Genomic DNA, 24,074 nt, shown 5'->3' with positions numbered 1-24,074 from the left:
AAGCATCTGTTTAGCAACATGAAGCTCACTGTAAATATAGAATATAAACTTCTTTAATGTGGAATCAGGCACTAATGATAAAATGTATCAGTATCTTTAGACCTTTCTGTTTCTTAGACTATGGTCTGTTTGCCTTGCTGTAGGCTCGATTTAGTAAAGTTACAGTCTTTTTCTGTCATCCAGCAGGCAACCGACTGAAATAATACAGCATTCTAATAAATATGGCAGCACAAAGCCTTGATACATAATAAGAAGCAGTTTAAAATCAGTACAAAAATAGATGAGTAGATTGTTCTGGATTCTTCTGGAAATGAAATACACCTTTTTGAAATTGTCTGAACTGGTCTTTCTGGTGTTTAACATTAAGGTGTTATTGATTAGATCACCAAAGGAGAGCATGTTGAAAATGAACAAAACAGTGGGTGGTATATGAAATCAAACAGAGCATTTGATTCAAGGAAGTTGAGGTCAACCCACACTCTTAATTTTCCAAGACTCTAGTGACCTCATAACAACAAGCCCACGTAACACACACACACACACACAAAAACATATACACATACAACTGCTTAGTGTACTTTTTTCAGACGTTTCATTGTCAAGGATTTCACCAAGTCTCCTTTTTAGGGAGTTTCAGGGAGACAGAACGCTAATTCCTCTTTATTGGAACTACACACCAGCCTTTAGGGATTCAGGACAAAAAAATTCCTTGAAGTATTTTATGTTCTAGAAAGCTGTTTGACCCAATGATTATGAGGTAACTGTAGAAATATTGTATTAACATGACAAAGTAACCTTTCAGGAAGGTGTGCTTGCATGAATTAGCCAACAAAGCTCAGCAGGATTGTTCTGAAACAAATATTTTGCTATTTATTTATTAGCTATACATTTAGCTATTCTACTAAATATAGGGGTTGACATAGTGACATCATCATTATCAAAATACTGAGCCACTTTACACAAGTGGCTCAGTATTAAACCCATGCTCCTTTTAAGCTATGATTTTGTATACTTGGGCCAATGAGCCCAAAATCAGCTTTAATTCTAAGATAAAGCGGTGTGGCCTAGTACTTCTATCTTTATACCTTATGTTATAGTAAGGTTATAACTAAAAGCTACATAGTTTGTTTGGTCCTTCCATAAAAATGTCTACTGTATGGGCATCAACCTTCACCCATTGGTTTTGGATTGCTGTGGGCAATGTTTGAAGGCGTCCAGTATATCTGTGAGATACCCCAAGAGTTCATTTTCTGTGCACCAATCATTACTGTTGATAGCTGGTAAAAGAGAAATTGCCCTCAGTTTTAGAACCAGTGGCATTTCAGCAAATGCATTTCCTCCTTTGTTTGTACTCGTGTACTCAGAATAGAAGTTGGGGGGGAGTGGAATTTACCAAGCATGTCCAAGTGACCTTAAAATGAAAGGAACACAGTGCAGTGATACTTGCTTCTAGAACAGACTTTAGCATTGGATAAGATCTATTAGTAAAAAAAATGTCCTCAAGTTAAGAACATGAAAAGCAAAGAAAAGTAATGAGGTAGTAATCCATCAATAACAAAGATGGAGTATTTTTTGTGAAACAATTACTTTAAACAAACCCGTGTTTTGGACTTGAGAGTTAGCCCTCTATTTAAGTGAACCACGCTACACACAGTGACCACACTAGCCCACAGTGGCTCAAGGAAAATTATGATACTTACCCAACAGTCATAGCCTTAAAATCTATCCCCATGGCAGCAGGTAAGAAACACGAATCAATGATTTGGGAAGAGCAAATTCAATGGATTCAATGGGCAATATTTGTATTTGCAGAGACATTTCCTCTGGAACGTCTGTCTTTTTAAAATGAAAAACCCCTGAGAGAAATGAAAGCATGTTGTGGTGTCTGTTCTTGGGTTTTTTTTTTAACCAACACACTGGGTCATAACCTCAGATGGCCCTACTTTCTAGCTATTAATCTCCAACACAATGCCACTTCTGACAGGCATGTGTATGAGACATACTGTACAAATGACTCTGCTGCAGATGCATGAAAGTGCTTGCAGATGCTCACAGTCACAGGCCGCCACTGTAAGAATATAAATGCCCCTCACCCATTCATTCATCCTCTGTCCAAAGCTCCGGTGTCTCCCTAAGAGGTGAGCCCAATAAGATCTCCTGCAAAGCTTTTTGTCTCCTCTCTCTGAACAGTTGCTCAGAGATGCAACACAGTACTGCTGCATTTAAAGAAAAAACCATGTCTCAAACAGCATATGCACTGTAAGGAAAAAAAAGTCACACTACATCAGGAATTTTCCACCTCCTGCTCACTACGACTGTGCATCTGTTGTTCACAGCTATCCTGTTGAGAAACATCACTCATGTACATGTAGAGGAAAAAGCCCTCTGCGTATGTGCATGTGTAGTTGTGTGTGTGTGTGGTTTTGTGTGTGTGTGTTGTTAGTCAGTCATGCGGCCACAGTAATCTCCCTGAGTGCCGCCTGTTTCTCTGTAAGGCCTGACTCAGACAGAGATGACCTCACCACCGAATGGCAGGTTGTATGTTTTCATGTCAGCAGGGGTTGGTTTGGTGTGAGTGTGTGTGTGTGCGTGTGTGTGTGTTTGTGTGGGTGCCTGTGAGTTTTTATATTGTTGTTGCGAAGACCTAAAAAGGAAGAGGTTTGATTCCCTTACATTAAAGCGCTGCTGCTTGAAGCTTCATTGCACTCCAGAATGATTAAAGGATGACTTGACGTTTATAAAAGCATCACCTGCTTGTCATGGGTTAAAAGAGATGAAATGGAGGAAGATTATCGCAGATGCCAGCTAGCGCTCTCGGGGGAACTCACATCATCCCTCTGTTTGCTTTTTCCAGTCCTCCAAACCCTCATCTCTGTTCTCCGTTTCCATCCAGATCTCTAAACCTTTCCGCTTCAGCCTTGAAACGACAGAGATGCAGAAATGGTGTTGGGTTTTGGGTTGGTTTTTTTTGCCTCCTTCAACCTTTCGTTCCCCTGCCTCTCATATGATTCCCTTGAGTATTACACACTGCTGTCACTGTGTGTGCATGTGTGTGTGTCTGTGGTGCGCCACGCTGAGGGCCTCTTTATTTAAGAAATAGCAGCTGCACAGAGAGTGAGATACAGAGAGAAAGACTTTTGAATGTTGCTCAGTAAGGGCACCCTCAGTACTTTCAGTCGCTTGTAGCTGTGCACATGCAGGTTAGGATGTGCATATGTTCTGTAGCACAGTATACACACACATGCATATGCATCCATTAGCAACATCTTAATCCATAAATGCCACACCTGCACACTAACATTAGCCAATATAATCACCTTTGAACTTATAAAATATATTTTGTTTTCGTTAATACTGCATACTGATAGCACAGACTGTATATAAAAGATGGAAATAACTGGCTCTGACTAAAAGAATGTTCATGGACTTGTTATTCACATGTTTGTCTCAATAAGCTCGCCCTGCTTGACTGTTTACTTACAATATAATACAATGTACAATGTACAGTAACTGGCTCGATGGAAGAAGACTACGGTGGTCCAGAGAGGTCAAATAGATTGCAACTTAAGTAGCAAATAGAAAAATGCTGCAAGAGCACACAAATAACAACAGAAAAAGAAAAAATAATGGCACAGACCAAGTGACAGAAACCAAAACGTTAAGGATTTCCCTCAGACACACTTAAAGTGGTCTTAGTGCTGTGTCAGGCCCATCCATCCATCCATCCATTCACTTATCCTTTTCTTCAGGGTTTTGGGGGGGCGCTGGAGCCTATCCCAGCTCTCATAGGGCGAGAGGCAGGGTACGCCCTGGACAGGCACCCACGGTGTGGGACGGAGAGATTTCGCAGGTCTTTCCTCCCCACTGCTGTCAGACTCCATAATAAAGACTTTAACTGATCAAGCACACACATCCATACATATGCAATAATACTAAGTGCAATAATCCTTTCTGTCATCGTTGTATTTTTACTCAGTTGTATATAGTATTTGTATTTGTATTCTATTTTTATCTTATTGTATATTTATTTTATTTTATTCTACTGTATATAGTATTTTATTTTATTCTATTCTGTACAGTTGTGTACTGTATTTATTCTTATTGTATTCTAATTTTTGCCTCATAACTTTTGCACTGTCCACTCCTGCTGTGACAAAACAAATTTCCCACGTGTGGGACTAATAAAGGTTATCTTATCTTATCTTATCTTATCTTATCTTATCTTATCTTATCAATTAACCTATCCCCACTAATTGCATGTTTTCGGACTGTGGGAGGAAGCCAGAGTAGCCGGAGAGAACATGCAAACTCCACACAGAAAGACCCCGGCCTGATGCTGGAATTGAACTTTCTTTTCGTAAATGATGCTTCCTTTACTTCCCATCCCTTCGCTATTCTCCCTTAGTTTTTGTCAGTAATCAGCCTAAAAGTTGAGATAGTTGAGTATTCAGTGGAAAAAAAAAACACCAAATGCACACTGCCATGTCTACAGCTAAAAATACCAAACTTTCAGCTGAGAAACTGGAACAAGAAAGACGATCACTTCCAAGTAACTAACTGTGGCTGCCAGGATTGCTTGTCATTTAGTCTTACCAGTCAGCTAACTTGAATTGTGATTCTTTGCATTTGCTACCCATCAATCAGCCCATCTGTGGTATTCACATGTGTGATCCTCTTTGTTTCTCTTTCTCATATTCTAACATTCAGTTTCTCACTTTGCTCTGTCTTCCTCTTTCCGTTGCACATCACGCCTCTTGACTTTGAACACTTCATCAGCATGGGCAGACTCAGCCTGTGTGTGATACAGTGACTCACATGCACCCTGGCTGACCACCCACAGATGCTGCTGCTGCTGCTGTTGTGCTGCGTTGCAGAGAGAGTGGTTTTTCTTCAGTTTTGCACATTCTCCCAGAGTCTTTATGTGTGTGCATTTGTGTGTCTGATGCAACTAGCTCGGTAACTAAGGTCTGATCAGATCTCAGGTGGTCTGCTTCCTGCCAGTAGGCTAAATAGGATTTCCCCAAAATCATATTTTGCAGCCCTGCTCTCCTTTATGAGCAGGAGCTCACTCAGCCACAGTCTGGTGTAATATTCGCTTCATTTACTTTGCCTCTGTAACCTCTTAACAGCGCTGGCATCAGCACCTTCAGTATTTATAGTCTGAACCTTGAGCTGCTGTTCTTTTTGTTAAAGCATCTTCATAACAAGACTTTTGCACCCCTCCTTTTTTGTTTGTCCTGTATCTTTCTCTCTGTATCGCGGTCTTGTCCTGCTTTCACAAATTTCATTTCCTCCTTTTCCCTCTCTCTCTTTTACCTTCATCATTTCTCTAATCCCCCCCCCCCCCCCGGCTCTCCCTTCTTCCCTTTCTCTGTCTCTCCTGCAGAACCAGACTGGGCGTCGCTGACTTTGGGTGTGTTTGTTTGCCAGGCCTGCTCGCTCCTTCACCGGAGCATCCCACACATCAGCCGAGTCAAGTCTGTCCAGGACACATGGGATGCCAGCGAGGTGGAGGTAGGGTGGGAATGTCAAAAATCTCCACATACCTTTAACCTCAGTCCACTTGCTGACATTTGATGACATTTGACATTTGAACAATAAAATGAATGTGAGACAAGGCTTCCACAGCATTGAATTCCTACACTCCTACATTTTGTGTCGAGAGAAAGAGATGGAGGACTAACGCCGCTGTTTTGCTAGCATACTGCTCGCACTACGCCTCCACAGCGTCAGATGGTTTGGGGTCACAGGCAAGCGACAACTACGATTTTCTCAAGAGAATACAGGAGGAGGTGTAGTCTGATCAGGTGTAACACACGGTGTTTATCAGGACAGCATCAAATATATTTTTTTAAATATGGCAATAAAACCAACTTTGCGATGCTATTAAATTACTGTGATGATAATGTCGTGAACAGAGCTTTAATTTAACATCAAATACAATCCACCTCCTCTGTTGTGTGGAGTTCAATTCACTTTTATTTATATAGCACCAAATCACAACAACAGTTGCCACAAGGGGCTTTACACTGTAGGAGCCTCTAATAGTACAGAGAAAAAAGAAAAGAAAATCCCAACAATCAGACGACAACCTATGACGAAGCACTTGGCGAGAGTGAGAAGGAAAAACTCCCTTTTAACAGGAATAAACCAGGTTCAGGTAGCGGTGTAGAGCTAGAGATTAACAGTAACTATTGATTAATTGCAAAGTGGTGTATAAACACAGAGTGGAAAGAGGTGAGTGAAGAAGAAACACTCAGTGCATCCTGGGAAGCCCCTTAGCAGTATAGACCTATTGTAGTATAACTAAGGGACGGTCAGTGTCTCTAAAAGTAGAGAAGGTGTGTCTCCCAAATACAAACTGGGGGTTGGGGGGCATTTGAAAGCTGAAGGCTCTGCCTCCCATCCTGCTTTTAAATACCCGAGGAACCACAAGTAAACCCGCAGTCTGAGTCTGATTTGTCAGTTGGACATGGAGAAAGGTATCAGCTAAGCCATCAGCTGATGTGGGCAGACAGTGAGATCTCCTGATATTCAGGGATTGCTAAACAACTAGCCTGTCCTCTGTCTGAAGGTAGCTAAATCTGCCAGCAACTTTGGAACTAGAGACCAGAGATTTAAACATTAATTGATTTTTATTTATTTTACAAACCTGGTGGAAAAAGCCATCCAGTGTCAATTCAAAAGGGAATGGAAAGGAAATGATTGTATTATTAATCATATAGTTTGTGAACTAATTATTTTAAAAATCCATTTTACAATCTCTTTGGTTAGACATAAATGGACAAACTTTTAGATGTGGATTGTTATGAAATTAGCTAAAGCTGATGTAAAATATTTTTGAGTCTTCTGCAACTGTAGAATAATATACACATGAAACACTATAATGTATCATACATACGAGTATTAGTTGTGAGAAAGTTGCTTTTAAAACCTATGAAAGCAACAACTGTAAACAATGGTCAAGTTGTAAAGTGAGCCACTCAGTTTAGTCGACTAGCTAACGAGGTAGCAGTATGTTTTTTTTCATCACCATTATTCATGGCAGCTACAGCTGAAATATTGCATAAACATAAGCTTTCATGCAATCTAAATGGATGCCTTATATTATTATTCATCTTTGTACAGTTGTCAAGAAAGTGGAAAATAGCCATAGAGACCAAAATTATTTTTGTAGCAGGCTGTGCTTTTAATATCTGTGGGGTCATTTTAGAACTAATGACCGTTTGGGGAACTTTAGACTTTCACACATGTGGCTTGGCTTCATGTTTTAGCACCGGAGATGGTTGTTTTTAGCAACTTGTAGCATCATAACTAAAGTGGTGGTGTAAACAGTTGTAGCAAACAGTCCCTTTTGTTAGGATTGTCTTTTGAGTCGCTCTTGCACTTGTTTTAGTAAAATGGCTCCTAGTTTTACATTTTGTGTGTTTTGAAATGTGTCATTCCTAAAATCGCACATACCTTTGAAGTCCACTAGTTAACACCATGACGATTGCAAAAGCAATGGAAACAAGACTATTTGCCAAATGGTTGTGAGTGTTTGCTGGAGGCTAATGGCAGTTGCTGGGAGAATGATTGCTAAAGCCCCTGTCACGTGGCCTAGAGACCAATCAGTGACCCCCCAAGCCACATGTCACTTGGCAACAATGTGTACTCCTCAACCAGTAAGCAAAACCCCCTTGTGTTTGCTTTGGTTGCTAGCTTATTGCTAAATCGACCATTTGCTTTCAAAGTTGTGCCTTTTGAAACATATTGGCCACTGCTGAGGTACAACTTTTACTTTGACAACAAACTTTCATTTCCAGTTTTTATCACACTTTTTCAAGTCGTATTATTGCTCGGCTAATAGGAACTATTAGTGCTGGGATTCTGCTAGCAACCAAAGAATTCACTAGGATATTGCTGGCAACTGATTTCAGCTGGCAGGAGCCAGCAACCTCCAGAAACCACTGCCAACCAGTGGGGGAATACATGATGTATCACTGGAGGTGATACAACCAGTGACTGTGTCACTTCCGCATGACATCACATGAGGAACCTGAATAGAAATCTATGGGAAAGCAGCTTTCTGTCTCGACTTCTGTAAAAACTTTCTTTATGAATTTATGGGCTCAGTCACTTTTGGGTCATACTGTGTTCCAAAAAGGGATATTATCCATGGTATGTTAGTTAGCAACGTGGAAAGGCAAGTCATTACCCAGTGAGCAAGCAGTTTCACAATCAGAATTGCTCTTCTTTGTTACATCCAGTTTTTTAAAACCAAGATGGCGGCGGTGCAAACGTTAATCTTTGCTGCCTATGGGTAACTTCAAGCCAAACAGTTTATTAACTCAGAGAAGTGAATAAACTATCAATGTTTTATATCAGCTGAGTTTAAATGTTTATATTTTGTTATGAGTCGATTGAAATAACTGCTAGAATTCTTAATTCTTCACGAATATGTGCAAATCCCAATATAAGCGTGCATATTTGATATGTGACTGTACCAAATACATTCAGACAAAAACAAAAACCATGGTAACTGAAGCTTAAGCATCACTATTGTTTCTATGGAAACAACCCAGTCAATGGACATGTGATATGGACTATGGATAATGTGACAGAATTAAAAAAATGAGGAGGAGCGATGTCATTTAAAGGAAAAGTGGTGGATTTTTGAAACCCAGGGCATCTCTGTCTGTTGACACATTCATTATATTTCTAGATTAGCCATAGTGTTTTTCTTCAGCATAGAACAAAATGCTGCATGATAAGAGTCAGAGTCTCATGTGGCTTGATACAGCCAGTATTGATCTTCCAATAATACTTAGATTTGCTGTGATGCCTGTGCCCTGATATGTGAATTCTAACCAGCTCCATAATTCTGACCTTCAGCCTAACTCTGACTTCCCAGTGGAAGGAGAATATCTCACCATATGGATCAATAAGCATTATTAGTAAAATAATAGTTTGCTCTTTTCCCTTGTGTGCCTTGCGATCATGTCCCGGTCAGAATACATCTTCAAGGCATCCTAGTACCGCCCCTGCAAATGTGTAAACACAGAATGCATATTTGGACTTCTGTACTCTGCTGGGGATAAATAAAGTTGTCCGTGAATGAAACAGTGTTGTCGCTCAAAGACTGTCAGTCTGTGACAAAAAGGGACTCAGGGGGCGGTGATGTGAGTCACCAGGAAGGTTGAAGATGTGGGAGGACAGTAATTGGGATGTTATGGGGATTTGACTTAAGGGGTGAGCAGTGAGGGTGTTAGCAAGGAAAATGGAAGAAGAATACACAGGAAGGACAGAGCATTTGGATAAAACCAGAACAAAAGCACATTTATTGGCGGATGGGGGATACATTTGATTGAGGTACGGGAATACACGAGGGCTTTGTGACGTGCGTTTGGGTTAATATAATTGGGAGTGTTTTAGGATGATTTTGAGATCACTGTTGAGACCTCTGGAGCTCTGTTTTGGTCCCATACCAATAAAATGTCAGTAATCGGAGGAACCACAGCAGTATTCACTTTATTAACTGAACATGGCTTCTATTGGGATCAGTGGAAATGTGTCTGTGGTTGTGTTCAGCTAGGTGCTACAAATCACAAGGATATTACTTCATTTTGTTTTGGAATTATAATACCACATTAGGCTTTATTTACACCATGTACTAATGTTTAATCTGTATCTGGACACATTATCTTACCCTTGCTTTTAATGGCGTAACGGAGCAGGCTCAAAAATATAACATAAGACACCACATAATACACCAGAATCTCATTTTTAATTAAAGGCTGGTCATACACCGACAGAGCTAGCAATCCAGGCGAAGACCAAGAAAAAGTGCAGAAAAAAGTCCCGAAGGGTAACAATGAGGATATGAACAAGAAGCACAAGGAATACAACTCCAGGAAGAGAATATGAGGAATATAACTAGGAAACTGTCTAGAAAGCTTAACTTCCAAGACAATCTGGCATGTTACAGAGAGACAAAGAAGTATATATAGTAAAAGAGTATGTAACTGGTGAAAACTGATGTGAAAAAAGAACAAAGTAACTAGATACATACATCACTAAAAATGAGAAAATAAAATGGGAAGGGGCACAACAGAAACCCAAAACCATGACTCAAATATTGCATCTAAATGCAAATAAGTGAGGGGGCAGGCAAGCAGGATCAAGGGAAGCAGTCCTCCTTTGTGGGCTTTTGTCATTACTTGTACTAACTGGGGTCTCATAAGTTACCAGGATGAAGTCGAGCTGGAGCTTTCACCTTGCTTTGTGTGGCTGATTCAATCTCAGTTACACTTTATGCATTATGCACGTTCTTTTTTTTTTATCCTTGCCCAGACTACACTGCACACTGCTGCATATTTATCAGTATATAAATTGAATCAGCTTTGCTATTTTTATGGATATGTATGTGCTTAAGCAGTTGGATCTATAATAAATTAGACTGTAGATAACGAGAAGTCATCCAGTCTCATGTGCTATTGCAGCGTTAACCATGTTATCATGAAGATTGGGTTTAGCCGTAACTGAAGGTCATGCTCCGCAGAAGCTTGAGACAGTTGCGAGTGTTTTTTTTTTCAGCCGTCTGGTGGAGTTAAAAATTCACATGAAGGAGAGGAATACAGTGAATGGATGTGGTACAGAGGTGATTATACCAAATGACAGGAACAGCTGATTCAACATTGATTGATTTCATGTTCATTCAAGGTGCCAAATTCATCATTCGTCACATGAGCTGAATTTCAGTGGCTTTCTTTAGAAATCTGCTTCTATTTGACGTTCACAATAAAATGCCACAGTGCTGCATCATTCCCCAAAGTCCCTTAAAGGATAAGAAGAAGCGTACTGAGGGATTGTGCCAGCTGGATTGAGCTAAGGGATTATCCTAGGATGAAATGTACGACGGAGGGAACAAGGGCAGGAGGAAAATGTGTCCCAATGCAGTGTGGCCATTTCCATCCTTAATCCCATAAGAAAGCCAGAGCCTTATTGTCAAGTGAACAAGTTCTAACATACTTAAGGTTTTCTGTGCTATAGCCCACTGTTTTTAATCTAATTTAAAGTTAAATGTGAATTTTTTCTTCCTGTTATTATTGTTAATGATAGTAATAGGATTAAAACCAATATTACTGGTGCTGCTATTACTATAAATATAATAAACTTAATGCAGTTATGTCCCCAAGTAAAGTATAGCAAAATTATGGTTCATTAAAAACTGGGTAGATAAAATGTATCTGGTTTTCCATTTAACCTTGATATCTGAAATGCAGTATTAAATATTGAGCTGCGGACAGTGTTTTGATGACTAGGTTTTTCTTTCTGTTTTCCTTTCAGTTAATGGCTGCAATGGGAAACAGTGCAGCCAAGGCCAAATATGAGCAGAAGGTTCCGGCTTTCTACTATAGACCAACACACACTGACTGCAAGTAAGTACACCTTTCAAATTAATCTCAAAACACGAACACTAGAAAACACAGCCTTGTGTGTATAAAGTTTTTATAGTTGCATAACCAGTTTATGTCTAATGTTAAATTAGCTTATTCTTTTTTGTTAGCTAGCGGGTGACTGTGTGCTAGGACTGAGTGAACTGATGTTAGGCCCTTTCCTGTCAAAGGAACTTGTTTTTTCTGTGTGTCAGGACAGCAGGAACCACTATTTAGGACATTTCTTAGGGCTGTTTTGGTTTGTAGAAAAAAGTATATGTTCTGGGCTAAGTGGAGGCACAGGACACAGCCCTAAAACTACTAGACAAGGATGATTAGCTAAACCCAGAGAAGACAACACAAACAACTGCCATTTCTGTCCTCTTGATAACTACCAGTCTTATCTCCGTTGTCATTTAGTTGCCCACGTGGCAAAACCAAACCCATCTTGTTTCCCTCTATGCTTCCTGTAGTGTAAAGTCCACTTTTGTACATTTTCAAAGTTGAATACAGAATAATGTGTAATGAAAAGGTTGGGAAATCTACTTAATTATTATATTAGCTTTGCAAGTATTACATTCTTTCTTAAAGGCCTAATGAAGGTAGAGTGAACTAGTGCTTTCTGTACTTAAAGAAATCACAATGGCTGCTCTGAAAAAAGCAGAAGCAACAGCAACAAGTTATAAGAACATTCATAACAGCGACTTGGGTTTAGGCCAATTAATTCATTATGACTATACTTGTGTGATTGTGTTCATTTGTGGTGCAAAGTTTTCTGATAGTAGCTGGTATGTGCATGTAATACACACAGAGCTAAACGTGCTGCTATACCTATTAGCTAGGCGCTAACGTCGGCCACCGTTTGGTGCTGGACAGCTAATTGCAGTGTACTTTTATAGCATTTGAGCTAAAAAGAAGCTGCATGTTTGTTCAGGAAACAGCTGTAGATTGTGTATCATGTGTTATATCACGTGTTAATCACAGTGATCAGGAAGCATCACATTCTCTTATTTTTTGTGTGTATGAAAGGCCATGAAAAGCAGTGTGGTTTTGTTTATGTTATTATTTTTACTGTAAATCTGCAGGGGTTTTATTCAGCATTTCTGAATATTCTGGAGGCTGTTATGTAGTACACATTGCACCAGCATGCGCTTTGAATCAGCCTCAAATAGTACTTGAGGTAGCAAGGCTTTCATTTCTTGGCATTTTAGGAGTGTTGTTCCATTTGTCTCCCTGTCTTCCAGTAAATTTAATGAAAAGAAACAACCAAGAGAATCCAAAAGACTGACAGAAAGCCTAGAACTAGAAGTGAGAGAAATACCCTTCTCAGTATCAGCTGTCTGTTTGTGCTCTCACCCAGTGTCATCATTGGGTGTCATTTGAAGAAAAATTTGCCAAGAATGTTTACCTCTAAATGTTGATAGAATAGTTAATGTATTTCCTCTGTGCAGAAAAAGAGATGGTGTGAGCCATTTAGAGCATGCTGGGGAGAGGCAGAGAAGGAAACGGGATGAGAGAGATTGTTGGCATGGCGATGAGCTGCCTTTTTGTTTGTTTTTTATCAGTGAGAAGGAAGAAGGTTTAAAAATGAGATTGCCACCTTTACATTAGGCTTTGGTATAAGGCTGTGATCAGGTTGCTTTGAGTTGCATTGCAATAGATATCTATGAGTGTTATATGAGTATAAGCTTAATGGATATTCCATTATTCTGTTTTATTGAGGATTAAGTAACAAATTTAAAGATGCAGCAGGGATGAATTAAGAAGTTTAAAAGTGCTGCCATGGCCATTGTAAAACTAAGGAAGAGGTTTATGAAAAAATAACATGTAAAGCACATTCTTGTAAAGGTACATGTCATACCCTCCTCCTATTCCGGGATATACTTCTATTGCTGTAAGCATTTTATTAATGATGATGATATTTGTGACATTTTTTTGATATGGCTTAGATTATTTAACAATTCAATTTTATTTTGACGGGAGACTGAAGCTGTCCGGAAGTTTCTTCTTCCTCCTTAGGCTGTCAGCAGAATTACAGTGACCATAAAAAGCCACTTAACTATATCTTATAATCAATTTGATGAGATATGATCAGTTTTTGTTTGGTCAGTAAAGCATAGAAACTGGTAAGCAACCATTTGTCAACCTCTGGTTAGTAGGGGAAAATGTGTATTCCCAATCTGGTTGGCAAGTGGTTTTGGGAAGTTGCTTGCTTTTGCTTGGGTGAAGTAGGTCCCAAAGAGGGTGCAGAGACAAAAACCTTTGTGTTGCTTTGGTTGTGCCCTACCACTAACATGCACACATTTCTAAAAGCTCAATTTTTGCTCTGAAGGCAAATGCTCTTATCGCTTGGTAGGCAATTTGCAAGTGGTTGCAGACCAGTCGTCATCATCTATTCAACTGTGGTCAGCTGTGGTAATCACTAATGACCAAAGAAGTGGCAAGAAGGTTTTTGGTGCTGCACATGGGTCTTACATATTTCATCACAGTATTCCACTATTTTAATCTCCTCTATGTGTTGGGAAAGCATACAGGTGACTGCATGGTTAAGTCAGAAAATTCAAGTTGGAAGCCAGGAGTTATGCATTTGGCATTTGTGAACTGCCAGGAGAACAAGTAAGAGAAGACCTTTGCCAGCTTGCTTGTTAGACAATAAGAAGATTCAAGTTTAAACACAAATGTCCTCAGAGTAGCAGTTTATCTTGGAGGTGAAAGCCAGTGACTGAAAAGTGAAGAATAAAACCATGTAGTGTGTCCAAGGTCTTTAGAACTGGGGACAATAGGGTGTTGCTGTTCCTTTGTAATTTCCCTCTATATATTCTGGCTTTGTCCTACAGACCGAAGACGTGTTGATTAGGTTAAGTAGTGATTCTAAATTGGCCATAGCTGTGAATGTGAGAGTGAGCCTGTATGCCTCTCTGTGTAAATTTGAGTCCACAATGAAAGCGATTCACAGTGACATGGTGATCAGAAATAGAAGAAAGTCAATCACATTCACTTCACATGACTATACAGGGAGTGCAGAATTATTAGGCAAGTTGTATTTTTGAGGAATAATTTTATTATTGAACAACAACCATGTTCTCAATGAACCCAAAAAACTCATTAATATCAAAGCTGAATGTTTTTGGAAGTAGTTTTTAGTTTGTTTTTAGTTTTAGCTATTTTAGGGGGATATCTGTGTGTGCAGGTGACTATTACTGTGCAGAATTATTAGGCAACTTAACAAAAAACAAATATATACCCATTTCAATTATTTATTTTTACCAGTGAAACCAATATAACATCTCCACATTCACAAATATACATTTCTGACATTCAAAAACAAAACAAAAACAAATCAGCGACCAATATAGCCACCTTTCTTTGCAAGGACACTCAAAAGCCTGCCATCCATGGATTCTGTCAGTGTTTTGATCTGTTCACTAGGGCTGCCACAAACGATTATTTTGATAGTCGACTAGTCACCGATTATTTTTGCGATTAGTCGACTAATCAGATCATCATCCATTAGACGTAAAACTACAGCTTATTGCACCAGCAGCATCTGCTCTTATATAACTATCATTAGCTTACAGCTTTAAGTGTTTAAGGTCTGTGCTAACTAAAAATAAAGACAAGATGATAGTTTATTAAATTTTAATGAAATTTGCAGATTGTTTCGGTGAAGTTTAATAAACTCCTTGCTATCTAAAATATAACAGGACACTGGAGTATATTCTGGAGCATCTCACACTTCTGATAATCAGCTGTCTGCTTGACGTTTATTCAGCTGTGTAAAAACTATAACTTTAATCTCAGACAAACTGATTTACTCAGGAACAAATAAAATACTAAAAAAAAAAAGCCAAACAATAAAATTTTAAGTTATCTAAGTGACTCATATATATTTAACCTGAGTAGCGAAAGACGGCGGTGGGTTTGAAAACGATTTGCGGGGAGTCCGGTGTTCTCACGGCGCTAGTGAGCCTAGCCCCCGGCTCGCTAACGAGCTAGTGGGTAACAGATGTCTCCGAAAACGTCGGAGCGCTTTTGAAAATATGTGGTGTCCTGATAAACTGAGCAGATATTTGAGGTTTACACAGCTACATTCTCACCTGAAAATATGTTAAACGTTTATTTTGTGACCCAGAAAGAATAATAAGAGTAACATTAAAACTAACTAGCTGCCGCCATTGTTGGAAACTGCGCTGGGCCGCGCTATGAATTCTGGGACAGAGCTACTTCTTCTTCTTCTTCTTCGGGGTTTAACGGTAGCTGACATCCTTGTACATGCAATGCTGCCATCTTCTGTTTCAGTCCGTTATTACACTCTTAAATCCTGCTACTTATTCCTGCGTCTTTTGTGATCGTACAAAGTTTCAAACGACGCGTCGACTATTAAATCAGTCGTCGACGATTTTGATAGTCGACGTAATCGTGACTAGTCGACAAATCGTGGCAGCCCTAGTGTGAAATAATTTGATTTTGGCAGTCAAGGGTCAAGGTCACTGTGTTTAAATATGTCTGTCTTCATTTCTATGAGGTCATGCTGTAAGCAAAGTAAGACTCCTGAGCAGTAAAAAGTAACAGTGTGTACGTCTAACTGACAAAGAAAGAAATCATTTTAAGTTTGTGTACATCAGAGCAATTGATGATGAGTGTGCAATTCACATAAAAGCTAACTGTGTGTTTTCATCGTGTCTCCAGACTGCTGAGAGAGCAGTGGATCAGAGCCAAGTACGAAAGGAACGAGTTTGAATTTATCGAGAAGCAAGAGCCATACTCTGCAGGTACGTGCATACTGATAAGGAAGGCTTTGTATAAAAGTCCTCATCAATCTATATGTTCCTACACATCACTGTAACTGCTGGCTTTTTTCCTTTTTTTTGCCTGTAAAAGATGAAAACACTTGCAGTATTCCAAAGTCAGAAACAGAAACTGAGGAATTGGTTTCAGTTCAGATCTTTTGACCCGGTGATGACCGAAAACAAGAGCAAAATAAGACAGCATCAGGCAGGACTGAATAATTAATAATCGCCTACGCACTGCAATGGCTTTATCCCAGCAATGTAAGAAACAGTGTTAGAGGAGCAGTTTGACATTTTAGGAAATTGCACACTTGCTTAGAGTTAGATAAAAGGATTGACGCGGCTCATGTGTTTACGGTAAATATGAAGCCACTGCTGAGAGACCCCTAAAGCCCACTAATCAGCACATCCTGTTTGTTTAATCTGCATGTCCACTGGTTGCCTGGAAACCTCACGGAGATGGCGAGACTCAAAAATGAAAAAGCCTATTTCCAAAATCAAAATATTCCTTCAACACGTCTTTCAAAAAAATATTAAAATGTCACGTCATGTTTATGAGTTGAAAACAGCTCATCCCTGTTGGGGAGGAGGTCTTCAGATAACGTCCGACTGCTCAACTGTCTCTTCATATCCATCCACCACAACAGTAGAAGCACTGGGCAATAGTACTCGAGAACAGACAAAGACTGTATGTAAAAGATGCATGTACCATAATCATTATGATACTGCTTGTGGTTTCTGGAGCTAAAGCGGCATTCATAAACTGGATGGGTTCAATTCACAGGCATTCAACTCATTTCAATTAAATTTTATTTATACAGCACCAAATCAGAACAACAGTCACATCAAGGCGCTTTATATTGTAATGTAGGCCCTATAAGAATTGCATGCCTGATAATTAGTGCTTAGTATCAGACCAATAAAATTCCAGCTTTACTCACCAAAGCTGTAACACAAACTCCTCGGACAGCCTGGCACTCACAGTAAGCCATATTATTTATCAGTTCATCCATCCAAAGAAACTGGGGATGATAGCTATAAAGCTAGACTTACTGGCAGGCTGATATTATTTGCTAATATCGATCAGCAATAATTTGCTGATATAGCTACATTTATAAAAGTCGGTAAGTGAACATTTAAATGTAAAGAGGAGAGAGAGAAACACCCTTCAGCCATGTTATGACGGATGACGTTGCATAGTTTGTCCATTAGAGGGCGCAACGTAACTTTCCTGCTGGTGAACATGTGTTTGAAACAACACAAACACAACAATCAGCTGATCCAAGCAGAGTCAGGCAGAGCGTAAAGGATAAAATAAATAGCTACACATAACAAATGTTAAGAAAATATGTTTATATTTCATTTGTCTAAAAGAAAAAAAATATCAGCTGACATGTTGGAATGTCAGATGGTTAAATCATCAAATATCAGTATTTATCTTAAAAGTCGTATATTATCCTATATATTATGCATCATCTTTTATTGCTTTTATTATACTTTAACTATAGAGAAAAAAACCTTTTTGTAAGAGGCTGTAAATATTTGAATTTTATTATTTCGTAATCAGCCTCAAGTGGCCATTTAGAGGAACTGCAGTTTTTGGTAATTCTGTACAAGAAGCATTTTGGCGCATGGATACAAAACACATGAACTCTGACTTGGTTGGGGACGTGGGTTAAAGTACTTTGTGTGTTACCTCTAATGTCTTCACATTTAAATGTATATAGCCACTTTTAGGCTTTTTGTAGCAGTAAATGTGCTCGCTCAAGCTAGAACTACATAAGATGAACACATCTATGCTCAAGCAAGCATACCTCAAAAAGAGACTGCAAAGTGGCCGGTCTGCTGTGGTGCCAGGCTTGCACTGTTTACTCTTCGATAAGCAAAACCTTGAAAAACTCTTTGGGTAAACATTTCCCCGTGGATGCCAGTAGCACAAATTCAATTACCCTGAAACATCCATTGACGACTCTCAGACAATTATTTTCATCCTTCTCCTCCTAAATGGTTGTGGTATATGTTTGCGGTTAAAAGCATATTCGTGCAATGACATTGTAATTGTCACTGCTGGTGAATGGAACTGCCATTAAAAGGAGTATGCTTGCTTGTGTGTGTGTGTGTGTGTGTGTGTGTGTGTGTGTGTGTGTGTGTGTGGAGGCTGAGGGTAGAGTACTAGTATACATTTCACATCTTGATGAAGATGGTGCTTTCTGATTGGCTTGCAGTGACCTCACCCTCACACACTCAAACGCAAATACACACACACACACACAACAGAGTGTAATGATATGAGTCATTCTGTCATCTCTATTTGTGCCTTTGTGGTAACGTCATCACTCATTTTGAGGTGCATGTACATAAATATATGTGTGTGTTTGTGTGTTTGTGTGTGTTTGAGATTGACTTTATGCAGTAACCTGGAATGCACAGTGACCAACATTGATCTAATATGCAAAGAAGAGGAGGAGAAAAAAAAGGTCAGAGAAGGAGGCGAGGGTGGGGACAAGGAGGGCTATTGATTGGTGAGGTAACGCCAGTGTAGGTGGATGTTTCATGCCGGAAAGTCACAGACGGAAAGACACACACACACACACACACACACACACACACACACACACGCATATATGGAGCAGAATGAGTGCAGAAGATGAATAGATAGAAGACAGGTAATCAATGGCTGCTAATAAAAAGAATAGAAAAGACAGCAGTAAAGTAAAGAAATGTGAGTGAATATGAAAATGACTCCTCAAGCTTTTTAACTGTAAAGCTGCAGTTCATAATTTTATGTAAGCTTATTTTTTTATATTAGCAGTGGTATTTGCCTTTTGTTTATGTCATAAAACTATGTTGTAATAGTTATCGCTGACCTCTGCTTTTCAGTTTATTTTACCAGCAGCCGTCATCTTTTTGTTTATTTTTTTTCGGTTGTGACGGACCATGTTTGGTTTTATTTATAGGTGGCATTTATGCTTCCACCCAAAAAAATGCTGGCGAATAAAATCAACCGCTAAAACTAAACTGTGTATGTGAAAATTGTTTCATTTTAAAAAACATTGATTTATCCAGAAACGCTACCACTGCGGCGATATTGAGGTTTTTCAGTTACCCACTGAAACCTTTCCTGGAAATGGAGAAGCTTTTGACACACTGCGGTGTTTTCATTGGCCTCTTCATAGCTTAACAAATGAAACTACCTGTGTGATTAAATAGTCGTGTAAGTGCAGGTGAAACAATCCTCATACAGATGAGGACAGAATTCGACTGCAGTTGTTACTTGTAGTTCTCAACGAGCCCATTTCTCTTTGGTGAATCTCTCGACTTCCTCCAAATTTGGTGGTGTTCCAAGATGGACCTTGGTCTTTAGTTTATCCCACAGATTTTCAATAGCATTCAAGTCCGGCCTTTGTGCAGACCAGTCAGTAACGCTTACTTTGGTTCTTCACCAGGAGTGTTTGTTCACGTATATTTTGGGTCATTGCCATGTTGGAAGATCCAGACCCAGTTTTTCTGCTTACTGCTTTAGGTTGTACACCTCTTCCTTTTTCTCTCCAAACATAAGCAGCATCTTTGTGGCCAGAGAGTTTCAGTTTAGTTTCATCCGATCAGATGAACTTGCAGTATGCATCCAGGTTGTGGAATGAAGTTCTTGGTTCAGCCTCTGAGTCTATACAGGTTCTGTACAGGGTTGTGGTGATTGTCCTGTCCTCTACAATTCCTATTTGGCTGAGTCCTTCACTCGTGTCCTGGCAGTTGCTCTGGGGTCTTTAGTCACATCTCTCGCTACTTTTCTTTCTAGTCTTTGAAGTCTTGTTTCCTACCTCTGCGAGGGTTGTTCTGTACTCTGTGACTGTCTTTGAATTTCTTGATATTACTTCTCTTTCCAGTTCTTGACACTTTGAAACACTTTGAAACACTCTAATCATTTTGTATGTTCATCTTCTGCTTTGTGACCATCAACAAAGTCTAAACTGATTGCTTTTGTTTTCGGCATGATGCTGTCTCAGCTTTAAAGAAAATGCTATGCTGAAAATCCCTTGCTCTTTTATAAAAGCACTTGGGAAATTTTTGACAAATTCGAATTTCATTGAAATTTCTAAACTTTATTTAGCGTAACCCCCTCTCTTTATTTGTCCTCCCCAGTGTAGGGATTTCAGTTTCATCTTGAATGTAAATTAGTCGCTTCTTTGGAGGACTACCCGGTTATGCTTCCTATAATTTTAACTCGCAAAAATAGATCCAGACAAAAAAACACATCAGAGCTCGACAGAAATAGAAGATAAAAGCAAGAAGAAGAGGCAGTGTGAGTCAGAGGGGTTTACTGAAATAGACCAAAGGAGAAGAAGAAAACATAACAGGGCTACAAATAGTGCGGCATGTCATTAACATGGGAAAGCATGTTCTATGTACAGAAACAATAAAAACCGTCTGCGCTGACTCACGCTGTTTTTTTACCCCCTCCCCTGTTTGTTTCTTCCCGCTCTGCTGTGTTTTCTCGCTCTTGCACGCCGTCTCCTTTTCCTCGCTGTCTGCATAAATGAGATTTCAAACGATCTTTGATTTCAGCTTAACTGAAGTATCATCTGACAACAACCAGTTACAATATCTCCCCATCACTGTTGTAAACGTCTCCTCTGTTTGATCTCCTGTCTCCTATAAAGGCTTTATGGTACCAGCTCCCCTACCACACACACACACATTTATTTCTTTTTTTCTTTCTACCCAGGGTACCGAGAGGGGTTTCTATGGAAACGAGGAAGAGACAACGGTCAGTTTCTCAGCAGAAAGTTTGTCCTGTCAGAGAGGGAGGGAGCGCTGAAATACTTCAACAAGCAGGATGTAAGAAACACGATACAGCCAATAGCAGAATTTCTCTTTGGTGCACAGCAGCCATACTGAGGAATGTGAGACTTTTACAATTCATTGTTTACCCCTGCTCCTGTCAAGGCCAGAGATCCCAAGGCAATAATGAAAATAGAAACCCTCAATGCCACCTTCCAGCCTGCCAAGATTGGCAACCCCTGCGGACTGCAGATCACCTACCTGAAAGACAACAGCACAAGGAACATCTTTGTTTACCACAGCGACGCCAAGGTACGCACGTGCATGTATTACACACATTTCTGCACAAGTAACTCCAAATTACTATGTACACTAAAATGACGGGCTTCTGCTTCTCACGCGCAGAGCTTTAAAAATAGCACAGAGGAGATCTGTGGCCTCAAAAGATGACTCTGATGGCAGAGTGCAGACTTTAATTTGAGGACACTATGCCTTAGATTATGAACAAAGCACAATACTGTGCAAAAGTCTTTGCCCTCCATCATTTCTTTATATTTTGCTAAGAATCTGGAAAATAGGGAGTTTGTACAATTCTAACAAGCTTGAAAGTCTCCACCACAGCCTGGAGTGTCTTAGGCAGCTTTCTTTCAGTCTTCAGGAACAGTTCTCCACGCTTCTCCAAGGACATTTAAAGCTTCTTTGTTTTTTAGCTTTTATTGGAGAGAAGACAGAAAACCTGGGAGAAAGACCAGAAGGAGAAGGCCTTAGGGCAAATTTAAACCAGGCTTCTGCATCAACATTAATTCAGTTTAAATAAAGTGAATTGTACAACGTGTTCTCATCCAAATCGTTGGTGTGTTTCGCGTTTGGAGGCATGACAGCCTTTGAAATAATAATAATAATAATAATTAATAAATAAATAAATAAATAATAATAATAATAAATTTTATTTGAAAGTGCCAAGACATCCAAGGACACTTAACAATAGAATAAAACACATAATAGAACAATGACAGAAGAAAAATAAGAAAACAAGAGCACAAGATAACGTACACAAACAACAGGTTCACAGTGAATATGCAGAGTTGAAAATATGGGTTTTGAGTAGGGATTTAAAATGGAGGAGAGAATCAAGGTTTCTTATACAGTGGAACCTCAACTTACCAAATTAATTCGTTCCCGAGGGTCTTTCATAAGTCGAAGCACCCATCGCGCCTTTTGAGTGAACGATAGGCTAATTGCTAACGGCAACAACAATACGTCGTTTAAGTGGAACAGCGAAGCGCAAGTACAAAAGCCACGGGGTTGTCACATGATTCGGACGGCATTGTAGGCATTCTAGGCTCAGCCAATCAGAGCCAGCAGATTTCATAACACGGGCATTTTGCCGTAACACGGGCAGAAATATTGCCGTTCAGTGCCTTCGTAACTTGAATTTTTCGGGGGTATTCGTAAGTCGGCGTTCCACTGTACCTGGGGTAGAGAGTTCCACAGCCTGGGAGCAGAGCAGCTGAAGGCCCTGCTTACCATGACGGTGAGGCAGAAAGAAGGCACAGCAAGCTGAACAGAAGACGAGGGTCGAAGTGAGCGGGCAGAAGAGAGGTAGGGAGGAGCGAGGTTATGAAGGACCTTGAAGGTGACCAGAAGAAGTTTGTACACTATCTGGAATTTCACACGGAGGCAGTGAAGTTCCTGGAGAACAGGGGTGATGAATGAATTTGTACATGTACCTTTGTTTTGCGTTCTGATCATGAATCACTTTGGAAAACACTATCTGATAGGGTTAAGGTTAGGGTTAGGGCTCGGACTGGAATGGACGGCTGGAGCCTCTGCTCCAAGCATGTGTTACCGCCTCAAACGCCATTCTATTGGATTCAATTGACAATCCGGAGCGTCTCATAGTAACGCGAAATGTACCCTTCCGCGTCCTTATGAGACGCCTCGGGCTGTGATAAATCGTCAGTATGTTACGCGTTGGGAATGAGAATTCTCTGGACCTTTATTTATATAGATCCAAATCACAACAGCAGGCACCTTAAGGTGTTTTATATGGTAAGGTAAAGGCAGTATGTGGGTCACCTGCACAGCCCAATGAGAAAAACCAGGACACAACGTTCATAGACTGGTCATCTTCTGAACATAGTGTTTTAGGTTTGCCACTTCTTCTTTTGTCCATTTTTCTTAAAGCCACACCATGATGAGATATTCCAAGTTTTCAGCGAATTGCTTTTTGAGAATCATCATCTTGGTTTAATTATACTATTTTATATTTGTCCCATTGTGTTATCTTTGCCATTTTTCAGATTTTTTAACAAATTCTGCACTTTAGTGACAGGCTGCTGGAAACAAAGTGTCTAAAAATACAATTAGTTCTTTGCTAAGCTGTCTGTTCTGTGTCGAAAGAACACTCGTGCGTTTCCTTGAGCTTTGCTTTTTATGCTTGCATGATTCATAAGTCAGTGTTAAGTGGCTTAACAACAACAACAACAACAAAATATTGCGCTGAAAACATTCACACCACTTTTTAAAAATTGCAATAATGTTTACCTCCTTGGAAGCAAAATGTAAAGAAATTAGGGGCAAATCTAGACTTGTGCACAGTCCTGGAAGCAGCCAGTTGTTCAAAAACCAGGATGCTATATTAAGATGAAAATAGCTGTGATCGCTACAGTTTTGCCTGTTATCACGAAATGAATTAAATCAGTCAGAATGCACTGAGTGCGCTCCACCTGCTAGGCTTATTAACCTTAATTAAAACACAAGCATTTACATCAAATTAAATCTTAACTTTTAACTGTTATTTTAATATGATTTGATACTGAAATGATGACAACAGTAAGCTCCTGCACATATTTATGGGATTTCAGACCTAGTGAGAGAAAAACGTGAAGAGGCCTCAAGTCCTGGGGAGTAATGAATCATTCTAGTTGTGAAATCATGTTTTGTCTGGTTGGTCTGGCTATAGCTGCTTACAGACACCAGCGCTGAAGCTAGTGCTGGATTAGCCAGTTGTTATACCAAAGGTGATGAAATATGCCAGTTGTAATACAAAATCAAAGCCATGTTCTTAGACAAAAGCGTCGAGTGT

General features: G+C 39.7%; 1 protein-coding gene and 1 long non-coding RNA gene across 7 annotated transcripts in view; one reads left to right on the top strand and one right to left on the bottom strand.

Moving 5' to 3' along the window:
- LOC309712689 overlaps positions 1–24,074 on the bottom strand; it is a 354,596-nt gene that overhangs the window by 141,146 nt on the left and 189,376 nt on the right. The gene's annotated exons all lie outside the window — the stretch shown is intronic.
- The window catches only part of LOC309712965 (arf-GAP with dual PH domain-containing protein 1), a 40,656-nt gene that overhangs the window by 10,981 nt on the left and 5,601 nt on the right, over positions 1–24,074 (top strand). For all 6 annotated transcript variants that reach the window (XM_082544213.1, XM_082544208.1, XM_082544211.1 and 3 more), the window contains 5 exons: positions 5,387–5,514; positions 11,329–11,420; positions 16,107–16,189; positions 20,931–21,043; positions 21,152–21,298. In XM_082544213.1, coding sequence (XP_082400339.1) covers positions 11,332–11,420; positions 16,107–16,189; positions 20,931–21,043; positions 21,152–21,298 — 432 coding nt within the window. In that variant the 5' untranslated portion in view covers positions 5,387–5,514; positions 11,329–11,331. The remainder of the gene's footprint in view (positions 1–5,386; positions 5,515–11,328; positions 11,421–16,106; positions 16,190–20,930; positions 21,044–21,151; positions 21,299–24,074) is intronic.

Source organism: Aulonocara stuartgranti (genome assembly GCF_965226115.1).
Source record: "Aulonocara stuartgranti genome assembly, chromosome: 8".
Taxonomy (NCBI): Eukaryota; Metazoa; Chordata; class Actinopteri; order Cichliformes; family Cichlidae; genus Aulonocara; species Aulonocara stuartgranti.
This window is presented reverse-complemented; position numbering and strand designations above follow the sequence as displayed.